This window comes from Watersipora subatra, chromosome 10, assembly GCF_963576615.1.
Source record: "Watersipora subatra chromosome 10, tzWatSuba1.1, whole genome shotgun sequence".
Taxonomy (NCBI): Eukaryota; Metazoa; Bryozoa; class Gymnolaemata; order Cheilostomatida; family Watersiporidae; genus Watersipora; species Watersipora subatra.
This window is the reverse complement of record NC_088717.1, coordinates 5,142,463-5,156,390: the sequence shown is the minus strand read 5'-3', so window position 1 is coordinate 5,156,390 and position 13,928 is coordinate 5,142,463. Positions and strand designations below refer to the sequence as shown.

Below are 13,928 nucleotides of genomic sequence, written 5' to 3'. Positions count from 1 at the left end.
TGATATTGGAAGAAAAGAGCATTCCATGTGAAATTGCTAAAAAAGTGCTAAGCATCGAGAACTTTGATGAGAGTTCAAACATGTTATGTCATTATGCCTGTTATAAAATGTATTGTAACAAACTTGTTATGGAAAGAGCTGAGAAAAGACATGAGAAGAGACAGCAAGAATGTGATACAGCAGAAGAAGTGAGATTAGATATTTATAACTTTACAAATTCATGATGATTACTCCATGATGATGGTACTTTGGTGGGAGAAAAAGAAAACATTTTCATTTTTGTCTGCACTTTTTGGGAGCAGCAAAACTAACACTTTGCAGTTTACATGACGTGTTATAGCCTACAATTTGGACATAAATGTATAGACAAATTACATGTATGATCCTTCCTTGGTTTTTTGCATAATTATAACCACATCACATATGACCATTGTACACTAGATATGGCACGCTGTACTATGCAGAGATGACTAATCTGAAAGTATCGCATAGCAAGGTGAATGAGGCTCTTATGAAGAAGGGGTATTTTACTCATCAATCACGACATCACTGTCCATTCAGCTCCATTGCTTGTGATCAATCTATTGAGCAAACAGTTAGAATAGACTCAAGTCTTACGGTGGAATCATAGGGTTTACCAGGAAATCACCAGCCTCTCAGCGCTGGACTCTATCTCACCCGGAACAAACAGCTGTACATGCAGACATGAAGAAGATGCTAGTGCTTGGTGATTCGGATACAGCAAGTAATGAGATGCGGGAAAAGGCGTGGAAGGCTGATGAGGAATTGAGGGAAGTCATGAAAGACTCATAACAGCAAGAATCCGTTTGCGTTTCAAACCACCAAGCTAGTACATATTACCAGTGGTGCAAAAGCCTCCGTTGAAGTGAAGCAGGATCTTGAAATGGCAAATGTGATAGGAAAAAAACAGCTTTCAGAATTTGTACAGAAGAGGTTACGCACCCAAGAGATTGATTTCAATACATCCATTAAGTCAAACAAGCTCAAAACCTTCACCACATTACTATCAGTTAAGAAGAAATCAAACGAAAAAGTCCTAGAGTGTTCACACAGACTGATGGAGAATTTGTTAGTAATCAGCCAACAGCGTAACTTGGATTTGAGAAAAGTGTTATTATTTTCTTTTGGCAACATCAGCTGGTCCCTGGCTAACTCTGATGGCTCTATATTGAAGACTGCTAAATCGGCTCTGATGGCTGCTGTTGAGAAAGATGCTGATGATCAACCACCAATCTATGTTAACCAGGATCAGCTACCAGTCTTTGATGCTGTTGTGGTTGATGCTATGGCCGAAATTCAGACCCTGAAAGCTTCTCCAACTTTTGGCATGGTTGCAAGTTAGCTTTTGCAACGGATAGTTAGTATTGCAAGCGTGTACCACACATGTTGTGTAGATTTTTTTTGTGACCCATACCTTGATATCAGCATTAATGGAGGTGAGAGAAGTCATAGAAGTGTGAAAGGAAGGCAGAAGGTTGCTGTGTTTAGTCCGAACTAGTCGGTGCCAAAATGGTCTGAACTTTTTGCAGACGGCTCAAACAAGACTGCCCTAGTGAAATCTTTGAAGGAGATCAACTGTGAGCACAACATGGAGCAAGTCAACTGTGAAACAGAAACTAGATCTTGTAACAGATTTTTCTCAATAATGCCACATGATCAGCTATGACCTTGATGGATCAATTGCTGTAAGCCAAATAGATAGTTTGGCATCAGACCACGAAGAGGCAGATACGCACATGTCGCAAAGATAATGGAAGACAAGCCCAGCTCGAAGGTTGTAGTCAAGTGCCAGGATACAGATGTCTTCCTAAGCTGTCTATCTCTAGCAGATGAGCAACCATCACAGAAACTCATTTACTGCTGTGGTAAGGAGCAGTTGAGATATGTAAACATAGGCTGTCTGTCTACTGTCCTCACACCCGAACCGATGCAAAGCACTGCTCGGCTCCATGCTCTAAATGGATGCGACAATGTAAGCGCATTCTATTCCAAAGGGAAGGTAACTTTCTTCAAGCTGCTAAAGAACAATCCTGAATTCTGTAACACACTGAAATCATTAGGAACAGATTTTGAAGTTGATGGTGCAATAAGAGAATCTATTGAGACATTCATATGCAGATTATATAGTGAAGAGACAAATTCCATCAATGAAGCACTATATAAAATCTTCTGCTGACCGTCTCGCACATCACAATCAAACCTACCACCCACACTTGCTGAGTTAAATCTCCATATATCTAGGGCTGCCTATCAGGCCTCAATATGGAGAAGAGCCATGAAAATTGTCATCAATACCCCAACCCCCAGCAACATGGATGGTTTATGGAAGGGGGAGAGCTTAAAGCTAGATGGATGACACAACAACCAGCACCTCCTGATGTGCTCACACATGTAACATGTTATGTCGATGCAAAACTGGGTGCCAGTCTCGTCACTGTCAGTGCAACAATACAGATATCAAATGTACGGACATGTGCAGATGCAGCTGCTGTAGCAATAGAAATAAAGAAGATGGAGATGAAAGTAGTGATGCAGAGGACTCAGATGACTGTGAATTAAAAGGTTAGTATTTGAGTGGTATTGTTACCAGAGGTCTAATTGCGATTTCACTTGCGTAACATAATAAGCATTAATGATGAATATATGTATACTAAAATATTATATATCCATGTACACGGTTTAAGTCTTTAAAAATACTTTTCATTTTGTTTTGCAGATCTGTAATGATATAGGAGTTGCGGAATAACAAGGACAACCTTTAAAGCTGCCACAATATCAACCAACCAAACTGAGATCACATAATATGATATAATACAATTATAATATTATTCTAATATTTGAGTAATAAATATTTTAGTGTTATCAGAATTGATTCCAACTTAGGTAATTGCTAATTATTTAGTATTTATATGCCATTTTCAATATCACATTGCTGGTAGAAGCACATAAAATACTACAGCCATTTATTTAATTAAAATAATATATTAATTACATTGCTCAAAAATGAACCGTCTGAGAGGTGTAGAGACCAGATATTTGAAATCAGCTCGAAATTCTGATCTGGAGGCAACTCTTATTAGATAGCCCACCTTCAAAAGGAATGAATCACTTTTTTGACAACTTTTTGATGCCCTCCTGCTCTGCTATTTGAACTCCGTGACATTTGGCTCAGCAGCTCAAAACTCTTATGCTTGGATTAATTGTAAGGTTAATTGTAATATTAAACTGTTAGTTGGTTGTTTATTGTTAACATTGTCCATTAATTGTTAATGTGCTTTCAGCCCACCAGAATAGTCGTACACAATCTTATTCTCTGCGCTTTATAAACACACCCGATGATATCTCACGGTATTTGAGACTGTCACGGTAACAGTAATAATATATTAAAACCATGGTAAACTAGAAATGTTATAAAAAAAGAAGTTAAAGCTGACTAGAATGGAAGGCACATTCTGGACAATAAATCTGATTAGAAAAACAATAGAAAATGCCTACCAACTATACAGAAATATCACAGAACTAGTACAGTAAAGTTGATTTATAATGACAAGCAGCTTCATAGAAACGCATTTTTTAGCTTTTAATTCATAACAACTGATGTAGTTTGATATGATCTATTATCTATTGCAGACAAGCAGCAGAAACTAGCTAAGCTTTAGCCAAACGGCATCCTATGATAAGTGAATCTCATCTTATGATATGTGAATCTCATCTCATAATATGTGAATATCATCAAGTTCTTTAAAATCTTGCGGTTTCGTTTCCTTCTAATCTTGGCAAAGTTTTTACAGCTGCTGTCTTCTTAATTGGCCCTCGTCGAGGATCGATCACTCTTTGATCTTCCGGAATATTTCTGTAAAAGAGTTGTATGGCAACTGTTGATTAAATCGGTTTGTGATTTAGCCATCAATGAGCAAATGACAATAAAAAAAAGTTCATTAGACAAGGAAGGAGTCATTACATTGAACACTTATGTGAAAAGTCTTGGAGTTTGAAATAACGGTATAAAATTTACCAAGACTAAAGTTGTGACATTCACACCAAAAATGCATTTCTGGGTTGAGGTAATTTATTTCAAACAACTGACTAATGGAAATAAAATATTCAGAAATATTTTATTTCTATTGGTTTACTTATTTTCTATTTCTATTTATTTCTATTTTCAACTGACCAATAGAAATATAATACGGTTAAATTTATTAGTTTAGCCATAAATTATCATTCTTACTCACACTCGCTTTGGCTTGTCAGTGAAATTGTTTAGGCAACAGATGACCACATAGTAAGTATTAGTGGTTATTATTAGTGGTTATTATTAGTGCTTATTATTATTAGTGGTTATTATGGTATGCAAACCGTATTGGCTAATATCACAAGAATTTAAAGGGACATGCACAAATCGCGTATCTATATAAGTGACGCACGTGCTAGATTGTATTGCAAATTTTTAAAAGGATTTTATGGCAAAATATGTGTTTCACAATCACCTAACATACTGTTATCATCTTAAAAGTAAGACAGCTTCTATGAATGTTGCAAGGAATAAAAATACAATTAAACAAAAAATAAAAATTGAAATCTATTTATTGCTATTGCACCAAGTTTTACTTTCTACCAAGTTTAAAAAGTAAATTTACAAGACTGAAGCATAATGGCACCTGAAGTTTGGAGATGACCCTGAGGTATGCTGCTGCTGTGCCAGTTGCTGTTGTGACCTCTTTAACATGTTATCCAAGGCAAAATTTGCAGTGTTGATCTCTACCATATACTGCTTTCGTTCATCATTTGCCTGTAAGCATTTAGATTCTAGAGATCAATATCTACAAATTAGATGTGCGAAAACCTTTTGCACAAGTGAAAGAATAACTTCACAACACTAGCCGGTAGCTTATAGATGTGAGTATCAATGCGGTAGATAGTAAATTCAATGTAAGGAAGAAGGTAAGACAACTTCAGAAGAAGAAAACAACAGACAACTGCAAGATAGTGTGTATAGTACTAATAATACAAATGGATACTGAATAATAATAAGAATGAATAAAATGCATTTAAAAAATGAAACTTGGATAAGAGAGAAAATGTATGGTCATTTTTCACACTCGCTTTTCAATTAGATCGCTGCATGACCTACAAGTACTTGAAATACTTTGAAAAATTGCTTGGCTCTGTGGCAATAATCCCTATTGATGACTACTGGTATGAGGAACTACATTCTGCGGGTAGTTCTTTAATTTTATGCGCAATGGAATGATATGATATAACTTGCTAGCTTTCAGCCTTTTGAGACACCCTAATAATAAAAAGTGTAAAATAAATACTTAAAACCTGACGTTTTAAAAGCTGAGCTAAGCATGCGTTTAAATAAACAAAATGTTACATTTGCAACTATGTATCTACTCTTTTTTTCCATAACTTAAAAGAGCAGTGGGAATGTTTTCTTTTTATGTAAGTGTTGTTTCCTGTTCAGCTCCGTTTTTCAATTGAAATTTTAAATAACGTTTTATGAAATGCTAAAACCTTGTTTATATGTGTAATCTTACATGAGTATATCTGCTCAGTTAGCCAGCAACCTTAGCATTTTAGTGTTTTAACATGACCTAATTTTGCTGTTGTGTGTATTATGGTGACATATATAAAGCTGCCCACTGAATACTATATCTTCTATGAGTTCGAGTTGGTTGTTATACCTTGTGATAAGCTTTACTTTCTTGATCAAGTCTCCACTCTAAATCCCTGATTTGATTTTGGAGGCTGTTCTGATGCTTACGCAGGTTCTGCACAGTAAACTGTGTTGGCTACAACAACAATATAGTCAGGGTTACAGTTTCTGCAAACCTAATGAAAAACTACGCTACGACCCAAAAGTAGCGCTAGGTTCATTTCAGTTCATCCTAGTTTTAGGATTTGTCTTACTCTTTTTTCTTTGTTTTCACCAATGTCTTATTACTTTATTAAGCATTTTCATTCAAGTATTCATGAGCCATTGACTTTGACATAAAACAGTTAAATAGTATTACATATTATAACAATATATACCATGAGTTAAATATTATACATTATAATAATACATACTATGGTAATGTTTAACATAGTATATATTATGTATATGATTATTATTTTCTCATTAGAAGGTATAAAGAACTAGCAACAAACCTTTAAAACTAAAAATGGAGCCATAAAAATCAAGCCATAGTGAATATAAGCGGAGTAAACTAATTTGAGCTATCATAAGAATAAATCCATGTAGGTTATTATCAGAATAAAATAATAATAGTTATCATAATGAAGTCAAAAGCGTTATTCTCCGAATAGAGTGATAATTGTTATTCAAATAATATGATTGGAGTTATTATCAGAATAAAGCCGTAGGAGGTATTTTAAGAACGAGTTGTTGTGTTTGCACAGTGTTGCTGGCTTGAGAGCTGTATAATATTTGGCTAGAGTTGTTGAATGTAAGAAGTGGTAATTTTTATTTACAGGATACGTTTATTCTCATGAAGTCATAATGTATACATAATGATTTTCATTCTTTAAGTGAACAGAGTGTAAAAAATATATGTGATATTTACCCTAATATTGTACATTACTTATACAATTTCTTTTTTTAAGGTCAATATTAATGATTGATATATTAATCTTTTTTTTTAGAAAATCCCTGCATCAATGTCATTATAATATTAAGTTACCTTATAAGCTACTAACCAAATACACAGCGTTGCACAGGTATTAAAAACAGCTTATACACGATGGCAGGTAATGCAGTTGCCTGCCACTTGCCATTAGCCTGGCACATTGCCATTGGCTAATTTGAATAAGCTAGTATCCGTATTGTTAATCTTACTAATAAGAGCCGTGAGAGCAAGCTTTAGTGACGTTGCGCGGTAATGAAGAGTCACTATGCGTATTTTAACTGAATCTTGAGTAGCTCAATGGGTTAGCTTATCGCCTGGTAAACCAAAATTTTCTGAGCTCAAATCGTCTGTGATACACACTCTTCATTGCTAGATACTAATAGCTATAGCTGGACAGACGGAACGACAGATGACAAACTGAGATTTATATACATATATATATGTATATATATATACATATATATATATATATATATATATATATATATATATATAAATACATGTATATATATAAAAATTGTTTCCTCAGTCCGGATACCCCGTATGGGTGGTAAATTCTGCTCTAACTCGGGTCTCCTACCAGAGACCTGGGAGTTTGAGCACTCGCCTCAAGATCTTTGCTGTTCCCAATAGCGCACTTTTCTGCAACTCACCTGAGTTGATTGTTGTTGGTATTTGGGCAAACCACATTTTATGCGCCGGTGTTATTGCGCCCAGTGCCCCAATGACTACTGGGATTACAGTTGTTCTTACATTCCAGCATTTTTCAATTTCTTCTCTAAGAGGGAGATATTTCTCTACCTTTTCTTTTTCTTTGCTGGCTATATTGTAGTCATTGGGTACTGCTATATCTATTATAGTAGCCCTCTTGTTCTCCTTGTCTACCACCACTATATCTGGTTGGTTTGCTAGGACATGCTAGGATATATATATATATATATATATATATATATAGCAACCATATTTATAATCTCACCATTGTAGTGCTGTGTTTCAATTTGTTTTTGGAATGTTGGATATCGACTATTTCACTAACAAAGTTAGGAACTTATAAAGAGGATGATTGAAATGTCAAATAATTATTTACACAATTTTCAAAACTCCTAAGGTCAAGTTTAAAATAATATTCTTGAAAAGAGTGAATTTGTGAGATTTTATTTTTTTAATATTACTTCTTTTATCTTAGAAGACCACGTATTCGTACTAATACAAGACAAACCTACAATTACTCGTATGTTTTCTAATCAACTTAAACCTAAACCTCAACTTAAGCTTATGACTCTAAATGTGTGTCTGCTAATCTTTGAATAGTGTCAGTCTTTATATCAATGTTAAGTGTATATGTACAGCTCGCCTAACAACATTTATTTGATAGACAGATGACAATTCTATCTAAAGTGTCAGCTACACTCATAATTTAGTGCAGCAATGCACCTTCCTGAAAACAATGAATTATATTGAACAAGTTGATATTTTTCAAAAACAGAGATATGGCTGCAACAATAGCACGTTTCGGATTTCAAACCGATCGCTAAAATTTGACTGACCTCTGCTATGAAGTCTTCAGAAGAAAGATCATGCTGGTGGGGCGACCTCTTCACTGTAATAAAAGACTGAGCATTAAATCACTGACGCATGGCTTATGAAACACACTATAAAAGTGGATACACTTTCCATGATACACTCCTCACGGTACACTCCTCATTATACACTCTTCATGGTACACTACTCATGGTACATCCTTAGGGTATACTCCTCATGGAACACTCCTCCTAATACACTCCTCATGGTACACTCCTCATGAGACACACCTTATGATACATTCCTCATGATACACATCTCATGGTACACACCTCATGGTACACTCCTCATGGTACACTCCTCATGATACACTCCTCATAGTAAACTCCTCGTAGTATACTTTTCACGTTACACATCTTTAGATACTAGCATCATAAAAGTTTTGAATCCCAATTAAGCAACGGGTTAGTAGATTCTAAATTACTCACACTCAGTTAAACTTTGTTTTGTGCTCTCCATCTTTTGTTGGATCAACAGAATTTGCCGTTGTAGCTGCAAATTGATCTCCTCTTGTGTCTCATAACGAGTTTTCCATTCATTTCCTGGGTAGAATGAAAAACTTTATGACTCACAAACATATTGACTTTTAATAAAAATTAAGATATTGAGAGTAAGGAAATGACCAGACTTTGTTTCTGTTGCTGAAAGCTTTATTTATGTACTCAGGCTTCTCACCTTCACTGTCGATGCTATCAATTCTCTTTTCTAGTTGATCAACTGTCTGTTTCATTTCACTTGTTGACTTCTCTAACATTTCTCTAAACAACAATAAAGTTATGTAAATTCTGCATAACCAAATTTCTGCAAAAACCAATTTTTATTCACTATGACACATCATACTGTATTAAATGTATTGATTGACACCTTTTTGTTTAACTCATGACACAACCATTATATCGAGAAACTTTTGAATTGGACAGTCGATGCTATTGGCACTGTTTGCTTAAAAAAATTTACTATTAAACATTTTAGCTCCTGGAAACTTAGTTGACAAGATAACACGTTTGATGTTTAAATTTATTGATGATTTTATTGATAGTGGGGGATATTGCGTAAATATCCAAAAGAGGTTATTAGTTATTGCCAAGCCCAGCTTTCATGTGAATAGCCAGTAATACAAATGATAGCTTGCATAGAAAGCCAATAGACTGGTTAGCAAGACTTAAGGTATAGACAGCAGTGATCCAGAGTTCAGGAAAAATTAAAAAAAAGAGCAAAGAACATGGAAACTGTGCTACTTTGTTTTCCTTTCACCTTCATGAAACCTTTGCCTGGTGCACATGTGTTGGCAGTAAAGAACATCATATTCCCATGAGATTAGTGGCAACTATCTCGCTGCAAGCATGTAATACCCCGGTAGTCAAGACTAATGGCAAAGGGTAGGTTGGTGTGCCATCATTGCAGCTTGGTGCTGCAACTTCTTTGTGGTTTTGCTCAAAGACAGATAAACTTACGTAAATATCTGCTTGTACAAATTGTATGTTTCGGTGTAATGATGCAGACACTCAGGTCTAAATAAGTCTTATTTAGACCATTTTTGTAAAAAAATAATCCATAAACAAACAAACTTGCATTCAAGCAGAGGCTTCTTTAAACTGAGTGTATGAATTGAATTTCAAAATTATGTTCATGTTTTCACTGATATTCAATAACATTGTCATTGGTTTTGTTTAAAACATGAACCTAAAATATCAGTCTGTAAAAATAGTAATATACTGGCTGTGTTAATCTTCAAATTAAAAAAAAAACTTGTTCACTGTAATGGTGAATTTAACTGACACAAGTGTGTGTTTTACTTGTCTCTTTATGAACGTTGTATAACAGCAAAATTAATTTTTGCACTCGCATTATTAAATAGTGTTTTACTAAACAAGTTTTCTTTAAATTAAGTAAAATGCTGCACAGAACAGTTGTAACAGTTTTGGAGACCTTCAATGTAGAAGATTGTTCCCAGACCAGAACTCTATTTGCAGCACAGAATAGAGAATTGATCAGCGAAATGATGACAATGAAAAATGATAATATGCCGGGAGAATTTATGGTTGCCAGTTGATATACTTTTATTCAATATCCTCATGTTTGTCTTTATTTGTGCTTTGTAGATGTCTCTAGAATGGACCTTACATGAACATAGATCATTAAAACAGTCACCTGTGCAGTTCATATCAAAAACCAAATCACACCAATGATGACAAACCGAGAATTTGACGAAATATTCAAGCTGATAGATAAATTTATTTTCTGTTCATTTTTTCTATTAATTTTTGGCTGAACAAAATGAAAACTGCTACGTGAAACATAATAAACATGGGTAATGGATGCGCAGTCCAGTGTGTAGTTGAATGCACCTAGAGTCAATTAATAAATGAGTAGCACACAGTACTTAGTTTTGCTCATCGAAAAGACAAACAGTTTTATCTACCAACATGTTATATTTTGTTAACTAATACGTATCACATACTTCATCTGTTTTTCTTGTAGAATTTCGCTTTTTATCTTCTCAAGTTCATAGTCTTCCGAATAGGAATTGTCATCCGCGGCCATTTTGCTTACAAGGTGCCTAGCGATGTACCCCGACAGCACTCAGAAATGATGTATGTAATATAAACTATACAGATTTTACAATTTAAACTATTAATTTTATTTTAATAAATTTAAAATTATTTAATTAACTTATCCAGAACTCACAAACTTGTGTTTTGTGGTACAAACAATATGGCGGCAAATGAATCCCTTGCCTCGATCACGCCGATGTATAGTTATCGAGGACAAGATTAGCGTAGGTACCAGTCTTTAAATTGATGCTCCATGTGCGTGGATAAAATTTATAGCGTGTGTAAATATTTATTAATGTTTTTGTTTGCATACATTTCTGTACTTTGCATCTCTATGTGTGCCTTATTTGTTTAAACAATTTCGACCTATAGTGAACACACGAAACGTGTTTCTTTTTGAGGACAAATAAACTGGTTTGGGCATTTTTATGAGAAGCTTAATATTATACTTCGGCTGTTTATGAGCAATAGTTTTATTAAACTTTACCTAACTATTTTCGCTGTTAAACAAATTCAGCCATTTTTGTACATCTAAATGCCATGATACCTAGTGGTTTAACTAAATGCATGTTTATCCAGATTCTTGCTCATGTCTACTTTTTATGCTTTTGTGCATTAGTAGATTTGTGAGTTATAGTCACTTGTGTATTGGGCGTGGCACAGTGACTGTTAAAGTAAGTATTGTTAATACTGATCATTATTTGTGCAGAGTTTTGTGATTTAATTCAACTTAGTATAGAAAGTGTTCGGCGTTCGAATTTATTTAACCTAAATTGCCATCATTATGCTAAACTCTATTATGTTTAACAATACTGTCAGAGTTAATAAAAATAGGCCACTGGCAGCCTGACAAACACTGGATGGAAGATAACAGTATGTACATGTAAAAAGTCAAACACGATGGCACAATGCTAATGACCAACAAGCAATGTGAATATTCCGGACAAAGCTAGGTATGTTATGCTCATGGATGAGTGATGGAGTTGTTTAATCATGTAAATTGAGTATCTTGTAATTCTGGTAAAATGTTATCAGCAAAGGAGTTATCAACACAATGATTCAAGTAATTCAAATTAACAAATATTCAGCAAGATTATAACAAAACTACATCAAAACTGAAGATTGTCAAGCCAAAGCTTTTGAAAAACTACTAGACAAAAATACATAACTGGATGAAATAGTAAGTTTGACAAAAAGGCACATAAACAGAAAGAAATACAAGCATTTAGAACTATGACAAAACTTCATGTATTCGAACTCAACAAGGACAAATTCAATTTTTTATTCTTAAATAGGGTTATCATGCATGTATGTTGTAACATTGTACCATTATGGAAATGGTTGTATTGTATAACTCATTAACTTGCACTGTAGTATCTTTCATGTGTAAGTAGTATATTGCTCTGCAAGAACTGTTTTGGCATATTAAAAGGTATTTTATTTGTTTGTTTACTTAGATAAACTGTTTTATTAACTACTCAGGCTGAGGAATGTTAAAAGATTAATTCTTTGTTGGCTATGGAGGATACCAGCATCCATGGCAGAAATTTCTAAAATAAACATATTTTGAGAATGTTTGGAACACTGCTGAATGATTGCATGTGAATGCTTGCTATCAATGACAACAAATCTGCTAACAAGAAGTAACAAAAGAAGAGGCTCATCAAGGAACTTCAAGAGCCGAGAAACAACACAGAACAGTAGAGGCACAGTTGAACAAGGTCAATTAGTCACAATGGAATCCAAGGGGCAAGGAGAAGAAGCTGAGTGACATTACTACGAATTAAAAACGGAGAAGAGGACATATACAACAGCTGTACAAGCTGTACAGACCCGAGCTACATCAATTCATATAATTGAAGCTCGGGAGGCCCTAAGAGGCTGACAAAATAAACAGCGGATACTGGTCCACCAAGCCATCCAGCTGTAACATAGACTGCATATCAGCACACTGCAATCGTACTTAGAATGTTGAGTTTTTGTCAGAATCTGTTATATTGACTTTATAAGAAAGTAATGTTGTTATTTTCGAAAAATATTAGGTATTTCTAGTCTAACTTTTGAGATAGTAACTACTCCTATGTTATGTGTTTCATAAGACCAAAATTGAACAAGAAAACTAAGTATAATTTCTAGCATAATAAAATGATACTTTCAACAATTGTTGGAATGAGAATTACAGTATACAGTAAACCCTCACAGTAACCTTCATGGTTCAGCCTTTGTGGCTTCAGCACTTCGCAAGTAAAAGATATTCATCGAAAATTAATCGTTGCAGAAAATAAATAAAATTGAAAAAAAAAACTACAATACATAACATTTAGAAATCTCTTATATACTCCTACCAAGTGTGCTTTCCTGTGCGCATTATTGATTTGATTTTTTATTTCCACCAACAGTAATAATTAAACCAAAAAAAAGCTGGAAGAGTAGCCCATAATACGCATTAGCATAGCTAGTTGTGGCGTCGGGCTTGTCGTCATCGTATTATCAAGATCGATTTTTATGAGTAATTAGGTTTTATTCACTTGTTAATAGATGTAATGTAAGTTTTTTTAAACGGCCACCTTCTCTATGTTTTTTATAGTATCAGGGAGTTGGTTCCAAAAATGGCCTGATAGCAAGTTGTGATAGCAGTTCACTGTTTTCATGTTACGTTGTGTTAAATGTGACGTTGTTTATCAAGTTTTTTAAATGCTTTCTACCCTCAAAATCGGCTAATGAAAATAAGAAAAAGACAAAAATACTTACCAGCAGTAAAAAGATGGCTATCAGACATAAGTTTATTAGTTTTGGTTTCACAGGTTTTCAGTTTTCGCGAGGAGATTGGCTGGTCCTGATTGGTCCGCGCAAAACGAAGGATTACTGAAGATTTGCATTTGTGCAGATTATCTCACTAGTGCTCTAATTCACCTCAACTTTGCCTGTTTGACTCATTAATAAACCTTTTTGCAGTATACTTGAGACCAAAAGTGCCGCAAAGTAGACACATAGACATGTGTGTCTACTTTGTCTACTACATAGACATAAATGCAGGCAAACCATAAATGTTTTTCCATGACACTACCTACGTGGCAATTTTAACATTGTTAGCATTTCTACAATGATTAAGATTACATTATTAAGATGTTTTCTCCTT

General features: G+C 34.5%; 2 protein-coding genes across 2 annotated transcripts in view; one reads left to right on the top strand and one right to left on the bottom strand.

The window, feature by feature from the left end:
• Window positions 1-3,518: 3,518 nt before the first annotated feature.
• On the bottom strand, window positions 3,519-13,157 carry LOC137406686 (coiled-coil domain-containing protein 169-like). The gene is made up of 8 exons (XM_068093300.1): window positions 13,135-13,157; window positions 10,696-10,794; window positions 8,910-8,992; window positions 8,663-8,776; window positions 8,201-8,253; window positions 5,709-5,816; window positions 4,680-4,810; window positions 3,519-3,874 (listed from the first exon to the last, which is right to left on the bottom strand). Exons 1-8 carry the CDS (start codon window positions 13,155-13,157, stop codon window positions 3,763-3,765), a joined length of 723 nt encoding a protein of 240 aa, XP_067949401.1. The 3' UTR covers window positions 3,519-3,762.
• Window positions 10,967-13,928, top strand: part of LOC137407325 (WD repeat-containing protein 17-like) — a 76,531-nt gene continuing 73,569 nt past the window's right edge. Inside the window, exon 1 of the mRNA XM_068093943.1 lies at window positions 10,967-11,013. The gene's annotated coding sequence lies outside the window, so the exon portion shown is untranslated. The remainder of the gene's footprint in view (window positions 11,014-13,928) is intronic.